Below are 24,722 nucleotides of genomic sequence, written 5' to 3' on the forward strand. Positions count from 1 at the left end.
GAAGTGACGTTTTTAAATGTTTCGCCTACCAGCGCGAGAAAAGAGGGAAAAGCGTCTGCAGAACAGGGATCATTGTTTTTCTGTGATGGCAAAGCTCGCGAAGAGTTAAAGGAAAATACGCATTATTAATCGGAATCATATCTATGCAGATCTGCGCATGAGGTAAGACTGTCCTTCTTTTTTGCTAAGAAACAATGCATCTGTGTGTATAAAGAACTTGTTAAAAGTTGTGCAGGTAAATGCTAGCGCCTGTAGCTATGCATATACAGCTGCACGGGTTGGCTGGATTCACATGCGTGCAGTTAGCAGGGCGGGCTAACGTTAGCCTCGCGAACGCGCTCCGCTGGAGGATCGGGAACGTGCATTTGTTGTGACCGGAGTTTATTATGACAGTTATGTAGATGTAGTTTGTAGATGACAGAATGTATAGAAATATAAGTATGTAAACTTTTGAGTTCGAATATAAAATAAAATTAATATAATGTATATTTACAAGCGTTTTTTATTAGAATAATGATGATACACGCACACACCACAGACATATGCAATATGTATATGTAAAACTACAGGTCAGGAAAAAGTATGTAAGTAGTTAGATTATTACAAATATGTTATACTTGTATGTTGACATAATTTACTCCAAAGTTGTATAAGACTTTTTAAAATATGCCTTTTTTGTATATCCGTCTCTTTTGTACATTTTTATGCAGACACAAACATGTTTTATCCTCTGTATCAGTGGTTCTCAAACTGTGGTACGTGTACACAGAGAAATCAAATGTGTCATATGTACATGCTACATACATTTTTTAATTTATCAAACACATATATATATATATATATATATATATATATATATATATATATATATATATATATATATATATATATATATATATATATATATATGAATATGATGTCGATGACATATAGCCTATATTTCTGAGGTCCAGGCAACATTTTACTTTACAATACTTTACATTTAAGTACAGGGTTTTTTTGTTTTTTTTACTTTTTAAGTACCATTTTTAACTTTTAAAAGCACATTTTAATTTAAATTTTGACTTTTTTTTTTTTTTACAATTGAGCACAGAACAGTGTTAATGTTCAGACTATTTATAATGTTTATAGTGGCTGACAATAATATTCTTAATTATTCTTAATCTGCCACGTTTTTGAACTGTGCAGATCTGAAGATGCTTTACTCGGCCTTCTTCTTGGCCTTACTGTATTTCAATACTGCTCATTATGGTGGTACTTGGAGAGACAATTTTTTTTCTGAGGTAGTACTTGGAAAAAAGTTTGAGAACTACTGCTTTATATTATACAATTTGTTGAGGAAATCTGTCATTGTTCAGACTTAAATGATAAAATGAATACTTTATTGAGACTGGTTATTGTTAATTAGAAGCTGCAGTGCTTACATCAAAACAATCAATTGGTTTTCTGTTTATTAATGTTAATATTATTAATGTTATTTTTCATTTTCAGTATTGGAGTGATGTCAGTGAATGCTTACCTTTATTTACAGAAACATGGCAGATTCTGATCTTTATATGCAATGTGATGAAGATGATCTAGAGCCATGCCAGAGTGTTACAGAAAACAGGGGCCAACGATTTAACAAAGGTAAATAAAAAATTGAATGTTTTTAAAATACATTTTTGTTAGAAGTTGTTTTATCTTGTTCAAATAAAAGTGATTTAAAAGACTTTCATTAGAAGCATTTATTGTAATCATACTGAATTGTACATGTAATAACTAAGTAATTATGACTTTTTGTTTATTCACTTTTTTATTAGTTACTGTAGTACCAAGTGTCATTAATGCACAGATATCAGCACATTCTGCTGATCTGACATCAGCTGCTTCCGAACTCCCAAATCAAGCTGTGCCTTTGGCTTCTGGTAAGAAGAAAACATGCACACACTCTAATAGGGTATATGCACACAGACGTTTAATTTTCAGTCAGCTAGCTCAAGTGCTTCTGGTGAACTGTCGCACCACTACAAAATCACTGCATTTAAGATGTGCTTACTTTAAAAATCAATGATCTTCACTGCCTGACTGAATTAAGATATAACATGGGTCTCAGAACAAAACAAAAAGCACTGCATTAACTTGCATTGTTCTGTGCCTTGTCTTTAAAATATGGAGAACAAAATTACCCCAGTATTTTCAATGGAGTTTCTGCACTCGCCCGCTGCTCCTGATGGCGCTTGCGTTTAAATGGTCTTTCATCTTGTTTTACATATAATTACTGTTGGGCAGTAGCGCCGCTACAAGTAGTGACTCTACTAGCTTAACTAAATTTCTCAGTATACACACACACACACACAATATAATGCTTATTCCAAAATATTTCCCTTTACTATAAATTACTATAGTACTTTAATTGTGTAACACCTGGTTTTATTGGATATTTTTGTTTTAGCTGTTATACTATAATGTGTTTCTGTTTAGTACAGCATATTATTTACAGTAAATGACTGAACTGAACTATTCTGCCTAATATGATTCATTGACCGTTTTATTGATCACTAAGATATGATTGACTTGGATTTAAGTTGCTTCGACTTAAAAATGAAAATTGTAAAAATAGCTTAGATGTAGCTAAGCTAATTTTGCCATGTAGCTTTTAGCTTAGCTTGCTATATTTCCCAGGGGGTAGCTTTTAGTGTAGTTAAGCTACATTTTAAGTAAAGTAGCTAATTGCTTAGCTCACTACATTTTTCAAGTAGCTTGCCCAACACTGCATATAATAAATGAATTCTTAAGTCTGTTCAACTGATTGTAATTTAATTACATTACAACATCGATGTTGTAAAAGGAACCTTATAAAAGGGAAAATAGTTGCATTAACCTTTCACTTGAAGTTTACTGGTGGCTAAAAACACTTCATGTAGAATTGACTTTCCAAATAGAACTTTACAACCTTCTATACTTGTACTGACACCTAGTGGTCCTTATTACTAAAAATAGCTGAAAAATGTTTTATCTCTAGCTCCTGCTGTTACATTACTGCCTAATGCAGTCCAGACAGGTGGATCAGCGGGTGGAGCTGTGGGACAAACTATCTACTTCAGTGCTCAGGTTTGACTTTTCTGTTTAGCTATTAATGTTTCTGTGCAAATTTGCATTGTGAAGTGTTTAAAATTTTGCACAAAGACAAATAAAGCACTGTTTTCATGCAAATGGAAACACTGCAAATGATCAGTAACGATGTAGTAATTTCAAAATGTTTGTTATTCAAATATGTGCATAAAATATGTGGAGATGTTCAGACCTTCAGAAATATATTAAAGTGATGATATGCTGTTTCAGCCTAACTCAGGTCAGCCTCTGGCTGGCTCAATGAATTTGGGAACCTACTTGTTGAATGGACAGCCTGTTAGTTTTGTGACTGCTGGTAAGTCGTGACTAAAATCAGTGATTCAATTGTACACTTACTCCCAGACACTTTTTGTAAATTGCATTGCTGTTTTTAAAGTTGGCATGAAATGGAAATTCATTAGTGCTGTATTAATTATGAATAATTAATGATTATTTATGACAAATCGTGTACAAAATAAAAGTTATTACATGTATATGCACACATGCATGTGTGTACTTTAAAATATTTTATATATATTTATATATAATTTAGTTTAAATTTTTTTTAAATGTAAATGTGTGTTTTATTTATATATATATATATATATATATATATATATATATATATATATATATATATATATATATATGTATATCATATATATATACATATATATATATATATATATATATATATATATATATATATATATATATATATATATATATATATATATATATATATATATATATATATATAATAAAACACATGTATATATACATACATACATACATACATACATACATACATACATACATACATACATACATAAATACATACATACATAAAGTGTTTATTTTTTGCATTATCTCTCATCCTACTGAAATAACGTTTGCCTGATCTCTTCAGGTCAGACACCTCAGATGATTGCTCCGCGGATGGTAACTCCAGGGAGTGCTGTGCAGCAAACACCGCCTGGAAAAGTCTCCACTATGCAGATGCCAGTCACACTAACCCTCAACAGCCCCTCAAACCTGCAGAGCATCACCTCAGTGGCTACAGGAGGGACCACTCTTAACGTCACACCCTCCAACATTCTACCACCCACAGCGCCAGGTCACAATTTATGCTTTTTATACATACAAACAAGGCATTTTACATTCTTAGGTCATTTACCAATCTTAGGGTTGTGCAATATGCAGTAGTCAACGTTGAAGTGCTTCAACCTTTCATCCTAAAATTACTTAACAAACACCCTCTATTGTTTTAGGAGAGTTTTTTTGATCCTTTTCAAATGTTGACTACTGTATATCTTACTGACAAAATAAAAAGTCTATCCTTTCATGTTATGCTCTATCGTTTATTTTGTAGTGTGGGAAAATACATGGTTTACAGTAATACTTTTTCATCATTTGGGTGACCAATCTGGATGCAAGCAGTACTATGAATTGCAAGAAGTTTAAAAAGCTTGATAGTAAACATTTAAATTTAGCATTTTATTTAACAATATTTTTTTTGTTGGGCCTGCAATTATTATTTTAATTTTTTTAAAAGTGTTTAATATTACATTAATGTTTATTTTTATCATTTCTACATTCCTAATTAAACATTTGCCCTGAAGTTCTGCATAAAAATAAGAAAATAGTCAACTGAAAAGTGCTTGAATTATATTTGAAATTAAATTAGTTTTTGGTGTTTCAACAATTGTCATGCTGCTGTCAAAAAAGGATGTGGAAAATGATTAAAGTTCTATGAACATAACACATTTCTATTTGAAATGACACATTCAAAAATTCATCACTCTGATTTTTTTATGTAAATATTAAGTGTAAAGGAAATGTTAAGTACAGTAAGTAGTTTCATGGCGCTACATATGCTGGCCGCGTGAATTACAGTGGTGCTTGATTTGAAATTAGTGGTGCATTAAAGTCCTTGAAAGTTCTTGGATCAGCTGTTTATGAAAGATTGGGAATCCTGTTTATTGTATTTTGTTTTGAATTTTTCTTAAGTCATTGACCTGTCTTAGGGCAGTGCAGCACGACAATATTTGTTTAATTGTATTTGTATTAATATTGATTTAATATTTCTACTTTTTTAATCAAACATTTGCCCAAAGATAAAATATAAAAAAGGTCGGCGCCGGTGGTGTAGTGGTTAGTGTGTCGACACATGCACTCTGGTGCTCACAGCGACCCGAGTTCGATTCCCACCTTGTGGTCCTATGCGGATCCTTCCCCTCTCTCTGCTCCCCACACTTTCCTGTCAATACTCTCTACTGTCCGATCAATTAAAGGTGAAAACCCTGAAAAAATGTATTTAAAAAAAGATATCTTATATATATATATATATCATATATATATATATACACACACACATACAGGAAAATAGTCATATTTAAATGAGTACATATTTGAGCATATACTTTAATGTAAAAACAAAATAATCCTTTGCATGCAGCAAAGAGAGTGCAGATGAAATTTAGCTATACATTTCATTCATTCGTTTTTCTTCAGCTTAGTCCCTGTTTTATCAGGGGTCACCACAGCAGAATGAACCAACAACTATTCCAGCATATGTTTTACACAGCGGATGCCCTTCAATGCTGCAACCCAGTACTGGGAAACACCCATACACACTCATTAACAGTCACACACTACAGCCAATTTAGTTCAACCAATTCACCTATAGCGCATGTGTTTGGACTGTGGAGGAAACCCACGGCAACACAGGGAGAACAGGCAAACTCCACACAGAAATGCCAACTGGCCAAGTCGCGACTCAAACCAGGCAATTGTGCTGCTAACCACTGAGCCACCGTGTTGCCTCAGCTATGTATTTATGTATTAGTATTTAGCTAATTCTGGGGCAGGTTTTTGATTGTTCAGTGTCTCTCTCAAAGAATAAAAAAAATGATAACTGATTGATATATCAATATCATTAACAGGATTTTTGTCACATCACCACCCACTAACCGGTCTCGTTCCTTGTTTACTTTTTGGGATCAATGATAAAAGTAATAAAGTTACATTAAAAAATGTGGTCAATATTAACTGATTGAGTAAATTGTGATGTATATCATTATCAAGATATGACATTATACATGAGATTTTTGGCATATTGGTCAGTTCTAACCGTTATCTATCCTTTACTTGTTTGCTTTTTTTAGGATCAATGATTAAAGTAATAAAGTTTATGAAGTATCCTGGAGCTCCTGGATCTGCTGGGCAAGTGATGTGTTCAGTAGCTCAGCCCATCCAGAACAGTAAACCACAGCGAACTCCAGTGCAGATCCTGGCTGCTGGGATTCCTCAGACCTTCAAGCCTCAAATGCAGATATTTGCTCCTGCTCCTGGCACAGCGAGTAATGGTCAGAACATTTTTCAGATTTTTTTTCTTAATCCTTGTGTTTTTTAGATCTAATTTTTATTTTTTATTTGCTATATTGAGTGTTGGTGGTGGTGTTTTAGAAATTGGCTTAAAGGGCCATGTAACCCCCCTGTCTCAACAGAGTGTTTTCACACCTCTAGTTTAGAAAAAGTCAGGAAAGTGGGTGTGTCTAGCTCTGTTTAGGTGGGAGTGTCGGGGGAGGAAAAGAGGGAAGGGTTTGGATAAAAATGGTAGTTTACATTTGGGCACGCGCTGATTTTCACCGAGGCAAAACAAACACACAGACGCAGAGGAGACAGTGACTGGAATATTTGATACCGCACGTCGTATAAGAAAAAAAAAACTCAGCATTTTTCCTTAGTGCTGTGAATTGAGACGCACTACTCTTTCACATAGTATTTTCTGCCAATGTTAAATAGCAAATATGCAATATTTTATGCAGCCAATCAGTCTCAGACTTTATTTAACTGCGGGAAAACAAACACACAGACGCAGAGGAGACAGTGACTGTGGAATATTTGATACCGCACGTCGTATGAGAGAAAAAAACCCTCTGCATTTCTCTGTAACTTAGATGCACTGGGTAGGTAGCGTCAGAAAGCCGTGTGTGTATAGACTGACAAAATGTGGCGAAAATTCAACACAACAGTAATAGTTTGATTGCGATGTTTACACTTGGCGTGTCGCGTGCACTGTAATCCACACGTGAGTCCAGCTGCGCTCTCATAGCGGGAAAACGAAAACAAAACCTTCATTGCAGCACATTAATAAACACAACTCTGACGAGCAGTGTCTCTAAACTGTTCTTGTTTTTCTTCCACTTGTTTTGGCAACACAACGTGGCGTCTCTCTGCTGTCTGAACACTGTATCAGGTAAAACAGTCTTCGCTGCTATCATGCATATTAATGAAGTTGCACCGCATACACAATAGAGCGTGCTGATAGGTTTAAACCAAGTCTTTCTCATGAATGAATGCAGCACACTCAGAGACGTCACAAAGTACAGACAGCCAGTCTACACGCTAGAATACATGCTAAGATCTAATGGCTGTGACGCAGCTTCAAAAATTAGTTTCAAACCGGAAGAACCAATTTGCTCGAAATAACGCAAAAACAACCAATTTTCACTTTTTTGTAAAATATTTGTGTCCTAATAGTGTTTTTAACAGCGTGGGACACATATATGACTGTCAACCGCTCAAAATGTGTTTTGGTGTTTCGTGACTCTTTAAAGTCTGTGTGAACCAGAAGTTGCTGAGACTTGTTTTTCAGTGTGTTGATGTAGTTCCAACTGAATTGGAATATTGAGTAAGAAGCGGAGCTTTATTTTTACGCATCATTTCCTCTTAACAAAGTAATGGTAAGGGGGTGTGGTTACGAATATTGTGCTGACGTGTCAAACTGACGTCAACAGAGAAGGACGGTCACTCCAAATGCAGAAGTAAATTTGATTGAGACTTTGATTGAAAATTGCCAAACAAACTTTTTTTTTCCAGATGCACAGATTCGTTGTTCACCTAAAGAATAGCAAAGTGCCCTAACAAAATAAACAGTAACATTTGATTTCACATGGACTTTAAGGTTTTTTTTAAGGGATAGTTCACCCAAAGATAAAAATTTACTCACTATTTACTTTTCCAGTGGCTTCAAACCTTTGAGTTTCTTCATAAAAATAAACACTGTGGAAGTCAAAAGGTTTCCTGGTTCCAAAATTGCAGATTCACAGTTTCCAAAACTAAAGATTCTTCAGTTTTGGGTGAACTATCCTTTTATGCAGTTAAAGGGACAGTTCGCTCAAAAATGAAAATTTTCAACTTTTCTAACAGAGATGTGCTGAATTTAAGTATCGCAGTATTATTCATGCAAAAATCTTTAGGTTGCTTGCTTTGCTTTGCGTGCAAAAAACAATAAAATACATCTTGACTGTTTAAAAAACATTAACAGTGTGATAAAGGCTATTATATTATAGTTAGAATAACACCAGAATTCAGGTTATGGTAGCAAGCATATCTCTGTATGAGGTTTTTATTTATTCCATAATATAACATTTAGTTCAGTAATGTCACAGTAATGTGCCATTTTCCCCGAATATAATGTGAATATGATATTGGTTTTATACAGTTAATGTTTAGTGAGTTGCATTTTAGACTCTTTGTCGGTTCGTATTTCGCATTTAAGAATGAAAACAGTTGGAAACAATAGACCCTTTTCATAAGATTATGACGCGTTTAACGGTCTTCAAAATCCTAAATCCTTAAAAGTTTTTAATATTTTGATTAAAATAAAAAAAAGCGTAAAAACATTTATATGTATTTATGTATGTATTAAATTGTCTTTGCATCAAATTACAAAAATTAATTACAGCTTATGCGAGGTGTTTCTAAAGCTGCGTCTATGGGGCTGAGAGTAAATTTGATGTTATTCTTTCTTCTGGCTGCCGTTATTATTGTTAGTTTTTCTGAAAGTTTTGATAACACCATCATGGAGTTTGTCTTTTACTATTTCAGCAAATATGATTGTAAATAAATGATTTGTTGTACTCCTACTCACTGCACTCTATGTTTAGCAAGCTACTGAGAAACCTGGAAATGTGAAAAAGGTCTAAGTTGCATATTAGCAATGCTAATTCTTGCTTTGTTCCTAAACGAATCAGCCTTTTTGATTGAATAGTTTCACATATTTTGAAGCAACATGATGATGTGCAAATGATGTCAATATTTGCATTAGCTGAACTATCGCAGTAAGAAATAATTGAAGAAAAATGAATCAAATATTTTTTGTTTTATAGCACTGAAAAGAACCTCCAGTTCATCGAATTCCTGTCCTCGCTGTAAAGCCATTTACCAAAAGAGTCTGCCCCTCCGTGGATATTTCTGTGTAAGTTTTCATCCGTTCCCTTCTTCTTAGATGTAAACAAATTTATCCATTTTAAGTCTTTACACTCATGTTCATTCATCTTGTTCCCCCTCATTTTCCAGCAATGCAGTCAAGAACTTATCAAGAGCATCTGGAGCCTGAAATCCCAAACTAGAAATAGGCTCAAAGCCCGCTCAAAACGGCCCCCGTGTGACACTCACGCCTCCTCTGCATCTTCAGAAACCTCTCAGAAAGACGTCACTTCTTGCGAATTGTCCGAGGGAGCACCTAACCCTCGCTCTGGAGATTTAGATGAACAGGGCAGAATGATCATGCTGGTTGAAGACTTCTTCTATGGTCAACACCCTGGCCGGCCTGCAGACATCAGATATCCAGAGGAGCATGTTACAATGAAATGCCATCTCTGTTCCAAGAAGTTAATAGGCAACATTGAGTAAGTTGTTTTTGGATTGCTTCTTGAACAGTTATTACTGTGTTATACCGGTGAATAAAATTAAGGGTGCTTTCACACCTGTAGATCAATTCTTTTGTTCAGAAACAGGGAATTAAATTGTTACAATATGGTGCAATATGGTTCGCTTTCACACGGCAATGTTTCTAAACAGACCAAAATAGCTAAAACAAGTCACGTGCGAGTAACTCTCCTCAGGCCCTGTTTACACTAATATGTTTTAGTTTGAAAACGCATACATTTTGCTACGGTTATGCCATCCGTCCACACGAGTGCCGAAAGTTTCGAGTGCCGAAAACAGAGCGTTTTGGAAACGCTGAAGAGGCCATTTTGGTTTTAAAACGCTGCTGCTCCGTCTCAGTGTGAATGGGGGAAAACAGAGACATCTGAAAACGTAGCTGGGGCTGCACACGTTCGCCTATCTGATTGGGCCTTTTTCCTCAATATTAAGTAGCCTACACATGGTTCAGTCCTAAGTAAGTTCAGACTTCGCGAAGAAAACAAACTCCCAAGAACACTAAATCTAAATCTACTTTATAACCTCATCCACATCACCCTGGCTACGTTGTTTTACTTTCTTAACAATAAAATGAAAACATGATATAAGGAACTGCCTATTTTTATTTTGATATTAGCAACTGAACAGACTCCAGAAATGTTGAGGCGTTGTGTAGCTATTTATTAATATGACTGTCATCTTTACTGTATGCATATTTATAACAAAACAAAGCCTATAACACTACTGCCTCCTTTCATTTTCATTGAAAATACGAAACACACCCTCTCTTTTGCTGAATATCAGTTTTAATAATTAATAATGGCCGTTATGAAAGTATAACGTGTAATACGTTTATATTATGAGAAATAAATGCAAGGGATCGGTCAATGTGCAGAATCAGTGTATGTTGTTACGTTAATTAAGATATTAAGATAGTTAGTTAAGAAGCTCAACCAAAACACGTTACCTGAGAGCAAGTAATAGATTCAAACGACCAAAGTCGGGGAATATGTCGTTAGATATAGAAAACAAGATGAATTAAATATAATGTTTAACAAATATAGTGAGGTTAGATCCAGCGGTAGATCCTTGATGTGCAGTGCGACGTGCACAGCTCTCATATGGGTAGATGTGCTCAAAGCACGCTGCAGTGCATGCCAGAGTGTGTGTGTGGTCACGTGATGTGCTTTTTTAGTGGTGCAGTGTGGACGGAGAGAATCGCTGGGTCAAACGCTAGTGTGGACACGGATCGTTTTCATTCTAAAATGCCTTTTTTAAACTAAAACGTATTAGTGTAAACGGGGCCTCACATTGGTCAGAGTTTCACAGTTTATTTTTCAGAGTCCCCCTCAGCTGTCATGCAACCTTATTTTAATTTATGGCAATAAGACATTATAAGTGAAAAGCTGCACATTCATTTTGAATAGTGACACCCACAGAAGACATCGTCACCCAATATAAAATCAGAGGTAAGATTCCTCACACATAGCTGTTGGCTAGAGTCATGCATCATAGGCTTTACATTATAGAGAGAAATAACAGATAAATCAAGACTGCAGTTCGGTCAATTTTCCTAATTGATAAACAGCTCTCATTAATAGTTCATCAGGCTTTCACTTTCGTATTTAACACCACGAAACCCACTTTTACTGGTAGGAATGACATCCCACCCTGCTCATAACTCTCTCTTCATCTAGCCGTATATATGCCTATTACATGTCCATAATACACTGTGATATAGCTTGGTTCATTAGTTCGTTGGATCGTTTAGCTTTCTCACTACAGTGAATCTACTCCAGCGATCGTTTCAATTGAGCTGAGACCACCTCATTCAGGCAATCTCGGACAGATTGTTTTGGCACGGATCTGAGCACGATTGCTGGATTCACATATGCCAAACGAACCAGGCCAACTGGAGAAACGCGCTAGGTTCTGAAACAAAAGTCTAGGTGTGAAAGCACGCTAAGACCCCTCTTCTTTACCCCAAATTACTATAAATCCTGAGTGTGACTTACACAGGTGAGTGGGCTTAACAAAACCACCTGTAGAAAACACACTCATTCACCTCAGTGACACATTATCTGACACTGCATTTATGAAGTTTGCTGTTTGCTTCACACAGGTGAGTGGGCTTGACAAACCACCTGGAGAATTCAATTCAATTCTATAATTGCTTTATTGGCATGACAAATGTTAAAAATGCATTGCCAAAGCTTTTATGAAGTTTACATAAAGAAGATCATAAACATTTAATAAAAAAATACAGTGTGTATGTGTATATATATATATATATATATATATGTATATGTGTATATATATATAGATAGATAGATAGATAGATAGATAGATAATTTTTTTTTTATTTGCTTGTTTATTTTACAGGGACAATACACTTGACATTGATATACAAAGACAACCGATGTTGCGTACAAAACACAATAATATTTAATGCTCACATTGCTGTAAGTATTTCAACCATTCCCCCAGCTTTACAGAAAAAACTGGGAGTTCTGATCGTAACTTTAAATCAGCAGGCATGGCATTCCATATATGTGAACCTTTTATTGAAAAGGATGACTGACCCACAGCGGTTCTGCATCTGCAGATTCTACAATTCCCACTTACTGCCTCTCTAGTCTTCGCCCCATCACTGCTGAATTTATATACCAACTCATATACGACTACTTTACACTTTAACATGGTTTTTAAAAACTAAAACTTAAAACAAGCAAAAAAAAAGCATCAAAACTTAACTAATTATACTTTTTAAGAATTTGACAATGGTGCCATTTATTGGTTTCTGATCTATTACTTTTTGTTTGTAAAGAGACATCAAAGGCTTAACAACTGACTAAGTTGCTTGACCCCAGAGTATTGCACAATAAGACATACGTGATAATATCATAGCATGCAGAAACATTTGCGCTGCTTTAAGAGATATATATGGTCTTATCATAAGAAAACAGTTTAAATTTGTCTTTATATTCTTAGACATTTTCTTAATATGGGCATCAAACTTAAGCTTTGATTCTATAATATGATATATTAATTATGATATTTAATAAATCATATTATTATTTAAAATATCATATTATTCACATATATCAATAAAGTAATAATAGATTTGAATAACCTGTACATTTAACAATCAACAGTTTAGGATAAAACGGTAATAAAAACAATAATAATCAATATATTTAGACTGATTAAATGATTCTCTCCCTTTAAAAAAAAAAACCTCTAGCACTCTATTCTCTGAGCACAAACATGTTCCTTTATATAATTAGCTCTTCTTGTGTGTGTTGCCTCTTCTTGTTGAGTTGCTGAATGCCTCCTGAATTTTAAGTCACTTTGGAAAAACGCATTTGCTAAATGACTTATTTGTTTTGAGAAGTTTTAAGTGATTTTTATCCCTCATTTTAAAGGATGATGAACCATATGAAACACCACATGGAGCTGGATTGGCGAACGAGGGAAGTGGACTGTCATACTGTATGCCAACACTGCTACAGAAACTTCTCAACACCCTTCGGTCTGCAGTGCCACCTGGCCGTCCATAATCAAGCAGAGTCCTCAAGTGAGTCTGTACTACTGAAAATGATATTGTACATATGTGTCGAGAGCAAGCTTTTAAAACATTTTTCATGCACTAACTACATGTGACATAGGGCTGGATGATATGGCAAAAATTTATATCACGATATATTTATATATTATACTTAATTTCGGTCAATACGATATAATTCCGATAACGATATGGACAATATTAAAAAAAGACCGCACGCAATGGGTGTCTGTACCCACAAATGTCTGCAAACTGAATTCTGTAATACAAAGTCTATAATAACATCCAGGCTCTTATAACTTTTTTTTATAACTTTAATTAATTTATGTTCACTTTTATTTGTATTTAGCCTTTACAAGCAAGAAATGTGAAATAAACTATATATATATATATATATATATATATATATATATATATATATATATATATATATATATATATATATATATATATAATTTTTTTTATTATTATTTATATTTATATATATATATATATTTATAAGCTATAATTCCAAAATGTATGTCTAATAATAGAATATTAATGATGATGAAAATGACAATAATAGTAACAATGAATTAAATTTCTTATGATGCTGTTTTGAATGTGCTTGAATGTGAGTTAGCTGCTAACTCATTTGGAAATCATACTTCCCGTGCGGCTCCCAAACGATCGTTCTGTGCAACAAACTGAAACTTACAACTTTATTAGCTGTTATTCACAGCCTATGTAGGTTCTGTTCACTAAAGTAGACCTCAATTGCGTACTCGCACGCGTCCTTTCAGTAGTCAACAAACAGTGCATCAGCTCACGTGTCATTTCACGGCCGCGGCTACATCATGACATTAAGACAGAAATGACATTTTTGGGTGAATTATACCTTATAAATACAGTATGTAATACTTTTAACGCCATTTGGAGGTTTCAAAGTTGCTCATTGCTGTCAATGTTGCTGTGAAGACTTGTGCGTCTGCCTTTACGCTTCTCTTCTGATCTTGAAAATATAATTGGCTGAATCGTAGAATAACTGAATTAAGATTGTGTGTAGGGTCGAAACGAGATCGCGATCTTTTTTTGATTAATCGTGCAGCTCTAGTACACCCTTATTAGTACATCTAGACTTTGTAAAAGACCACTATAGGACCCCATTAAAAGCAAATTCACACCAAGAGAAATAGTTCTCTTTAAAGAAAACTATTACAATAAACATTTGTTTTTTATGATTTTGAGCAAAGGTAAAAGACAGTAACTTGTATTTTTTTTTTGGCTGAAAATTGATTATTGAAATCTTTGGTACAATAAGTGTCTCCTTTATCATGTGGATAAGTATCTTGAGTTTGTTTTGATGTTTTTCTAATGTTATAATTTCCGTTACCTACCTATAATTAATTAACTAAATATTTGACTTGACTTTTCTCAGCTCCACACTGTTTTATTAATGTTTGACCGTTGGCAAATTAATTAAAAATGTTTAATTCTTTTGAGCAGAGGTGTGCAAGATCTGTGAGTGCTTGTTTGAGAGCGAACCTCTCTTTCTGAACCACATGAAACACGTGCACAAGCCTGGCGAGATGCCCTACATGTGTAAGGTAACTCATGCTTCATTGCATTCCTATTAACAAAAACTGCTTTGTCTTAAAAACATTTGATGAAAGTCAGTCACTCTTGTGTTTTCCGACCTCAGGTGTGTGATTTCCGCTCCTCTTTTTACAAAGATGTTATAAACCACTTCACAGAGCAGCACAAGGACACCTGCATCTTATTGTGCCCGTACTGCCTAAAAATATTTAGGTCTTGTGGCGGATTCCAGTTGCACTACACTAGACATCAGGTAAACAATGTCCTTAGCATTATCATTATTTTTAATTATCGTTAATATTTTTGTGTTTCATATGTAAAGGTGTGTGTTTATTCATGCAGAAAAAAGGATCACGAAATTGTAATAAATGCCGACTTCAGTTCTGCTCGGAGAAGGACGAGTGGTACCACAAACAAAGGTTTCACAGGACTTATGTCAAGCCCAAGCAATTGGAGGGCCTTGTACCTGGTACTAGGGTAAGAGACTTTCTAAATGTTTCAAAGGGGACCTATTATGCAAAAATAACTTTCGTACAGGGTTGTGTGGCAGCAGTGTGTGAATATATTCAGCCTCTAATGGTATTAATGTTTAATCGCACATCTGCAGAAACGCTTTGATTGACATTCTCCTTCAGAGGGGGAAAGCCCCGCCCATTAGTGACCATCTCTCCCTCATAAGCATAGACAGCCCTGAGTGAGAAGCAGCCGTCTACCATTAGAGTTCAGAATATGCCACTATGCTAACACATAGGCATTCATAGCTCCACCCTCTTTTGAAAAGAGCACAGTCTCATTTGAATTTAAAGCAACAATGTGGATCAAACCCTAAAAGTGGCAGTTTTAAAGAGTTATAAAACATTATCTGTGTGGTATTTTAAGCTGAAACTCACATATACACTCTATGGACAGACACAATCTTGTAAAAAGGGGCATAATAGGTGCCCTTTAAACTTCAGTTTATATTTATTGCTAGTTTGATGGCTTTAACGTATTTCCCTCATGTCTGCTTCAGATAATCATCCGAGCTTATGCTGACAAAACTGACAACAGAGCTCAGATAGGAGAATCTCCAGTGGAGCCTTGCCCAAACACCACATCAACACCTGACCAATCTCAAAATATCAACAGCAAAATCATTCCTGTGAAGAAAAAGCCAGTGGAAAGTATGGTGGAGCTGATGGTCAAGTTTGAGAGCAATTTGTGAGTTTTTTTTCGTGTCCTGATATGCTGTATGCTATACACTTTTAACTTGCTTTTAAAGTCGATGTGAACCAGATGTTGCTGAGACTTACTTTTTAGTATGCTAATGTGCTTCCAACTGAAATGGAATATTGAGTAGGGGGCGGGGATTTCTTTTGGTGCACCATTCCCTCATAGCAAACTAACGGTAAGAGTGGCGTTGTTACATTAACAGAAGCAAATGTTCAGACTTTGAAGATTACCAAAAAACTATTTTTTTGTGTGTGGAATAGCTTGTACGGATTACTTGTTTGTCTAAAGAATAAGGGCCTACTCGCACTATGCTATCCGAACTGTGCCCAGGCCCGTTTCCCGGATCGTTTGAGAAGTGTGAGTGCTCTGAATCTGGCTCAGTCCGGTTCACTTGGGCTTTGGCGCGGTACACTTGTGTGTGAGTGCAAAACGAACCAAAGCCCGAAAATGAAAGCGAGACGTGACTTTTAAGGGACCGTTTCATGTGCGTTTATTAATCATTCTTACTGTTCAATGAATACAAACTGTCGTTGTTTTTTGAAGACGCAAACCTCTCACTGCACGAAATCTCCACACCTTAAGCAAACCTCCCAATACCTGCAGCACGAGGACTATTAACATGGTTTTCTCCATATTATTGAAAACACCTGAGATTCGGATATATTTATAAGGAATTATTTGACCTCTTTAAATTTGTTTTAACATTTATAATTAATAGTGGGCAGTTATAGGCGTTAACGTGCTGCGTTAACGCGAGACTCTTATCGGGCGATTTAAAAAAATAAATAAATATCGCTGTTAATCTATTCTCAAAGTTGGGTTGGGAGCTTGGTTCTATTTACGCAAGCTATGATGACTTTCACCTTTATATTTTAGCGCGGATGTATACCTGACCGAATTGCACTGTAGGTGTCGAGAACGAGTCTTCGAACCTGTGTGTATTCCTACTGTGAAATTACCACCTCAAACGTGACGTGTTATTATGGATGCAGTTCACTAGAGTGAATCTGATTGTTAGCTCCGCGTCTAACGATCAGGCACCTGTAGAGTTTATGCGTTCAAGTAAAACATATACAAATAAAATGTACCTGGTGCTTTTTAAAATGAATGACGGTGAATGAAAGTCAAACCGGTGAGCTGTCTGACAAAACAAATCAGCAGGATGCTGGATCTTTCACTTACTTCCAAGACACTACTGACTACACTTGCATGGACATCTGTAATCTAGTTATTTGCCTTAATAGACAATAATATAATTAAGATGTTTACGTGAAGTGCTTTCATGTAAAAGTTTTCTGTATTTTTTGGTGACTTTAACTGCAGTTCGGCAGTTTCACCTTCACTCATGAACGTTTCATTCATGCCCCCTTGACGAACTGGGGTATTAGACGCAAATAAGAAGTAAGGACTGGTGAGAGTGTTATGGAATTTATTAACGCACACCAAATGGAAAGAAAAATTTCTGCATTTTCTCAAGCCACCTGGCTTGAGAAACCCGTTCTCAGACTTTTAGTCATTATATGGGTACCACACATATTCTGAATGCCTTCGACAGAATTCAAATGAGCCATTTTAATCTAGATTAATCTATATTAATTCCAAGATTACAGTGAGATTATTCTAGATTTAAAAAATTAATCTATGCCCACCTATAATTATAATACACTAAAACAATACTATACTAATCTTCTGGCATTGCATTGATTTTATTCTTCCAGCAACACAAAAGAAAAATACTACTGTATGGAATGCAACCATGATATCCCGTATTTTTCCAACCATTTCCCCACCTATGTGAGCTGCTCACTCTGCCGATACTGTACCTGCTGTTCCAGAGCCTATGCCAATCACATGATCAGGTGAAAACCTTCACATTTTTACAGTCTGTAAGGTAGTGTTTTATTTTTTTAATAGTCTTTCATGTCCTCTTCTTTCATTACAGTGTGCATGTCCCTCGTAAGAGCACCAAGAGATATATTACACTATACAAACCCTGCCCAAAGTAAGACATGCTTTTATTTTTTATCTTTCTCTATTTAATGTGAATGTAATATTACTTTAATCCTCAGTCATGATCATGATGAAAATGTTTGCAGAAAGGGGCGTCTAAGTTGTACCAAATGTAAGTTCAATACTACAATTGGAGATTCGATGGCCAAACATCTCGCTGATTTTCCTAAACATCAAGCTAGCCGGTCCACCATTCGAGGTGAGCTTTTAATTTCTAACAAAACAAAGACTATAATAGAGTAATGTTTTCATAATGATAATATTACACTTGCTAATAAAATTCCTTATGTTTCAGAAGGGTTTTCACAAGGCTTTAAAAGGTAAGCTAATTTTACATGTTAAGTTTTAAAGTGATAGTCCGGCCAAACGTTGAATTCAGTTCATTTTCTCACTTATAAAGGAACAAAAACACTGACAAACCACATGAGATTATCAATATGCACGCATGAGGCCACAACATTTCCTAATGATATTACAACAATTTTTTAAAAAATTAACTTTTTGTTATTTTAATGTGAAATTTGCCACATGTGCTTGTATGATTTGCCACACACACACATGTAAATTAGGGTTTGGCCGATAGACGATGCCATCGTACATCGCCGATGGCCGATAGACATCATGATCCTGAGGCAGCATGGCAATCCTCCGCCCCTTCTCAAACCCTCTCGCGAAAAATACACACTCAGGCCTCGTTTACATTAATACGTCTTAGTTTTAAAATGGCGTTTTAGAATGAAAACGATCCATGTCCACACTGGCGTTTCATCTAGCATTTCTGAAAAGCCCTCATTCCACACTATACTGCTGAGAACGAACATCACGTGACCACACACACACGCATACATACACACACACACACAGGCATACGCGCAAGTCTGAGCTCCAGGCAGTCAGCAGCTAGTGCTCTGGGCACAAAACCCCAGTGAGCAGTGCACGTTGGACAGTTTATCAAGGATGTACCGCTGGTAGTTGTTAAATGTGATAATTAATTAATCTTGTCTCTATTGAACGACTCTTCTGTCTTTTGAATCTCTCAGGGAACGTGTCACAGCATCAGTACACTGCGAGAAACTTTCGAGACACTGCTCGCTGCAGAGCCATTTGAGCTTCAGCGAGGGGGAGCTTGAGCTTGAGCTCCTCCTCCTGTAAGCTGTTTTAATGCGTACAACCACCCCACCCCTAACCCCAACCCCCAGTGACATCACTCGTAGAAGAAGTGCAAGGAAGGAGGAGCTGGAGCTCAAGCTCCCCCTTGCTGGAGCTCAGCTCTGACCAAGTGGCTCTGCAGTGAGCACCACTTGAGACTTTCGCTTTCACGCGTGTACTTAGTAATTTTAGCGAAAACCTCAGATACTCCCGCGGATAAAGTGATTGACAGGTGGTAATTTGTGTGTAACTTATCTTTATTTATTTATGATTTGGTTATGGGTAAAATAAAGACCATCCTGGTCAGGTAGTTGAAATGGTAGGTTACAAATACCTAATCCGTTATGAATTTATCAATTATTCATGAATATTTAATCAGCTGCTGCCTATGACGACGATGCAGTTGTCCATCGCGATGTTTCACATTAGATATCATACGATGCCAAATTGGTTGACATCGCCCAACCCTAATGTAAACTGCTGAATATAAATGTTTAATGCACATTTATGCATCGTGTCATATCACTCATCTCATTACTGTGATTTTTCTGTAGTGACAAGACACCAATAATATCGGTTTATGAGATGGTTGGCATTAATTCCTGCCTATGTTTAGGTGTGTGTGTGTGTGTATATAATACAAATTTCTAAATACATCTCTGTCAGCCCTTATTGTCAAGTGTAATTATAATTTACCCCATATTTCGTCCACAACACAACTCATTCCTTCATTTTCTTTTCGGCTTAGTCCCTTTAGTAATCTAGGGTCTCCACAGCTGAATTAACTGCCAATTTATCCAGCACATGTTTTACACAGCGGATGCCCTTCCAGCCGCAACCCATCACTGGGAAACCCATACACACTAATTCACACACATTCATACACTATGGACAATTTAGCCTACCCAATTCACCTGTACTGCATGTCTTTGGACTGTGGAGGAAACCGGAGCACCTGGAGGAAACCCATGCGAACGCAGGGAGAACATGCAAACTCCACACAGAAATGCCAACTGACCCAGCTGAGGCTCGAACCAGTGACCTTCTTGCTGTGAGGCGACAGCACTACTGCGTCGCTCACAACACAACTCAAAATAGGTTACTCCTGTGGCTTATTTATTCACCATTTCTAGCTAAAATTAACCTACAAATTCAGTTAAAAGGATTCTCATCCACAAAGACATCTACTCAATTTGTTAAAGTATTTTTTCACAACTACAGTATGATTATTTCTGATTACATTGTAGAGCTCATTAATACTCGCATCTGTTCCAAACATGGTGAAAATCAACCATATCATTCATTCATTCATTCATTGTCCTTCGGCTTAGTCTCTGATTTATGAGGGGTCACCACAGCGGAATGAATAACCAATTCAAGAGTTCACATTTGGCATGCTGTCCCAAGTTTGGCATGCTGTCTTGGGAGAGAGCCCTGGGCTCCCTCCCGTTTGCAGGGCGAGAGGGGACCTTTGAGCTCAGGTAGATTTCAACAGCTCCCCCTTTTTGATATGAGCTGATGATTAAAATGATTGTAATGAAGAGATATGCTGCTGGATGAGTTTGACTGTAGTGCTAACTTTAGGTTGATCAAATAACTTGTAGTGCATGTTTTTAGAATGTGGGAAGAAACCGGAGAACCCGGGGGAAAGAACCACGGGAAGAACATGCTAACTTCGCACAGAAACGACAGCCGACCTGTTAAAGGACTGAAACCGATGACGTTCTTGCTGTGAGGCAACAGTGCTAACTACTGGGCCACCGTGCTCCCCTGTGAAGGGAAAGGTGGAGGAGTAGGGGTGAAAGGGGGGGATCTTCCATCGAAGATGACTGTAGTGAGCAAACCTGGCTCTTTATAGTGGGTTAGGAATCGTCTGATTGGTGGATCATACATAGTTAATGCAGAACCAGCCGCGTTCAATCATAATCATTTGATCCCCTCGAAATTAGTTAATAAATAAACTTCACTTATTCCAGCATGTTTTATGAAGCGGATGCCCTTCCAGCCGCAACCCAGTACAGGGAAACACCCATACACTCACATTCATATACACACTCATACACTACGGCCAATTTAGTTAATCCAATTCACCCATAGCACATGTGTTTGGACTGTGGGTGAAATCGGAGCACCCGGAGGAAACCCACTCCAACATGGGGAGAACATGTAAACTCCACACAAAATGCCAACTCGAACCAGCAACCTTCTTGCTGTGCGGCAACAGTGCTAACCACTGAGCCACCCAATCACATCATATTAGACAAATTCCTAGAGTTGGAGTGGATTCTTAAACCATTTCTGAAACCAAAAAACTAAATCTTTACCCACTTACCTAAGCCAAACCATACCTTTAATTTGCATATCAGAGAATCATTTAACATTTTGTATCAATGCATTCCTCCATCAGGTCCAATGTTGTCCATCCAGTCCAAATTTTGTATTCATCCCATCCCCTCTTAGACTTTTCATTCTAATAAACGAGCTTGAGTTTGCCAGGCTCTTGTTTGGTCTTAAGAAGTAACATCTGAATGAATGCCATTGCAGGTTTGTCTTCATCCCGACCAACCTACTCCGAGGAGGCCAGAGACTCAACAACATGGGCTTTTTGCATTTGCAAGTCAAGCAAGTGGACAGGAGTTCCTCTATACCCCTTCTTCAACCCAGTTACACAATAACGCTCCCTGCCAGCCCCGCTCGCATGCCGTCCCTCCCCATCCAGGCTCAGCCCACAGAAAAAAACGACGTTCCACAGAAAACCAGCAAGGTCAGGCCAATAGCTCCAAAGCCAGCTTTACACAAAGAGATTTCTGATGTCAACACAAGGGGGCGTGCGTCAGAAAACTCGCTCACTGCTGCTCAGAGTAAAGTTGTGCTGTACGCCCTATGTTGTGGCGTCCCTCAAGCTGCCATTCGCTTCAATATGCCACCAGAGGAAGTTCACTCGCTGCTTTTGAAACGCCAAACTCGGGTTGAACCATCAAAAGCAAATACTTCTTGACACCGCAGGCAGCGGATAAGCTAATTCAATGGGTTTACTGCCAACGTGAGCAGCAGCTACCAATCAGCGAAGAAAACTTGTTGGAATTCATGTGCAAGCATGATTCGCGAGACTTCTCTTACGATTCGGTGGTTGATTTCTTCCTACGCCATGATCTGGGCGTGCAGGCGTTTGCAACATCCAGCAAGTTGCCGCCATTTAATTGCCAGCACCTAGAGCGCTCCTTTTCCAGCTTTCTAAAAGAGCAAGTCAACTCCCAAACATTTAGTCTGTCCTCAATAGGCACCATGGACGAGCTGTCCATCTTTGTGGATATGGAGAAGATGGTGGATTCAACATCCATGATGTCTGCTTTTAAACTGATAGGCACCACAGAACCAACCATAGATGTTGTGTTTACAGCATTGGCTGATGGGAACTCATTATCCGTCATGCTTTTTGTCAAAAGCGAGCCTCTAAAGCTTGATGCACATACATTGTCTGACTCCGTCATCCTGGAGGCTCGACCTGAAGGGTTCACAAATGAGCAACGCCTTCAAGTTTGGATGGACAAAGTGTGGAGTCCATATGTTAACCCGAGTTCTGGTGGCAAAGGGTTATTAATAATGGACCCCTACAAAGGCCACACCTCCAATGAGTTCTTGGCAGCGCTCAATAGCGTTAATACTCTTCCAGGATTGATCCCGCACGGTTGCTCTCGCCGCCTACAGCCACTGGAAGTGTGTATGGGGCCGGTGTTGCGCGAGTTCATGCAGGCAAACTGGACTGAACATGTCACGAAGGCACCACAGGAATTGGTTGGAGCCAAAGCGTCTGACATCGCCATTATAATCGCTCGCTGGTTTACAGACGTTCTGGATGTGCTTAAAGCAGAGCCCAAACATCTCTTCCGCTCTTTCGATTGGATTTTGAGCACAAATGAATCCTCAGAGGCACCTGCGGAGCTCATGCGGAGTCTCACCGAAGCTCTGCTCGTCAGTAAATTGCAAGGAGATAAAGTTGAAGAGCAGAAAGCCGAGACCTCCAGCGTCGTTTCTGCAGAATCCTGGCCATCTCCGCAGTCCAGCATGCTCGCATTGAAAAAGATCTTCGAGAAGGACAGTGATGTGGAGACTTTCCATGGTTTTGAGGACTCGGAAATTACAGATCTTTAGGTTCTTCTTTTAAGAGACAGTTCACATTAAAATGGTTGTTTTTACCATTCTTCAGAATATCGTAATTCGTGTTCAACAGAAGAAACTCAAATGGGTTTGGAACAAGTGGATGAGCAGGGTGAGCTGTCTCTTTAGGGCAGGGGTCACCAATCTCGGTCCTGGAGGGCCGGTGTCCCTGCAGGGTTTAGCTCCAACTTGCCTCAACACACCTGCCTGGATGTTTCAACTATACCTAGTAAGACCTTGATTAGCTTGTTCAGGTGTGTTTGATTAGGGTTGGAGCTAAAATCTGCAGGACACCGGCCCTCCAGGAACAAGTTTGGTGACCCATGCTTTAGGGAGTTTATTATGTGCCTTTTCTCATTAGAAACTCGTCTCATTTTTGGAGAATGAAATTAAAAAAAAACAAGTCATGCAAATGTAGGTTATTGCTTGTATATGTAAATATTGGTTGGATTTAATTTGTTGAAGATCCCTATTAGTAATGCCTTCTATTGTTCTTCGGTGGACGAATGTGCAACTTGTTACACCTTTTCTCATCACTGTTGCCTTTTTCATCAGGTTTGATCTATCAGAATGTGCATGAATGTAAATAGAAATGTGTTGAAATCATCACCTATTGTATTTAGGGTTATACTGTAACATACTTGATTATGTGCTAATGAATAAACAGCTTTAGGTATGTAATTAAGCAGTGTTTGTTTTCACTTGGTTCATGAGAATGCATTTTAAAGCTGTCTTTCAATGAAATCTGGCAGTTTATTATATTTTTATGCAGTTTTGAGTCTTGATACTACTAAAACTACTAGGTTTTTAAAAATGTAAGGTGTAGCAACATTTATTATGACTACTTGTTCATTTAGGAGTACAGTTCAGAATGTTACATAATGTACATTTTATTTTATTTTCCCCCTGCTCATTTAGATTTTTTTTCAGACACTGTAAAACCCAAAAAGTTAAGGTAACTCAAACCATTTGAGGAGACCCATTGCAACCATTTAAGTTCAAAAACGAATCCTTATGAGTACTGTGAACTTAATCCATTTGAGTAAACGAAGCAATTTGAGGAATGTAAATCCAATAAATGAAGAGAACTCAAACCAACTGAGTACTGTAAAAACTAATAAGTTAACACAAATCAAACCATTTGAGGAAACTGATTGCTACAAACCATTTGAGTTAAACTAATCTATAGCAGTACTTAGGGCTTGACAATATGCAGTATCAATATATATTGCGATTTAGATTATTA

General features: G+C 37.1%; 1 protein-coding gene across 1 annotated transcript; it reads left to right on the plus strand.

Moving 5' to 3' along the window:
* Positions 1-46: 46 nt before the first annotated feature.
* pogza (pogo transposable element derived with ZNF domain a) lies at positions 47-24,157 on the plus strand. Its single transcript, XM_056479715.1, is given in 20 exon segments — positions 47-162; positions 1,532-1,629; positions 1,803-1,907; positions 3,005-3,093; positions 3,325-3,409; positions 4,004-4,210; positions 6,261-6,461; positions 9,270-9,358; positions 9,460-9,791; positions 13,233-13,384; positions 14,858-14,958; positions 15,054-15,200; positions 15,290-15,424; positions 15,960-16,147; positions 17,878-18,018; positions 18,102-18,161; positions 18,256-18,368; positions 18,465-18,489; positions 21,863-22,299; positions 22,302-24,157. Coding segments are annotated over 20 exon segments (3,879 nt in total). The 5' UTR covers positions 47-157; the 3' UTR covers positions 23,471-24,157.
* The last annotated feature ends 565 nt before the right edge of the window (positions 24,158-24,722 follow it).

The sequence above is a fragment of the Danio aesculapii genome, chromosome 19 (genome assembly GCF_903798145.1).
Source record: "Danio aesculapii chromosome 19, fDanAes4.1, whole genome shotgun sequence".
NCBI lineage: Eukaryota > Metazoa > Chordata > Actinopteri > Cypriniformes > Danionidae > Danio > Danio aesculapii.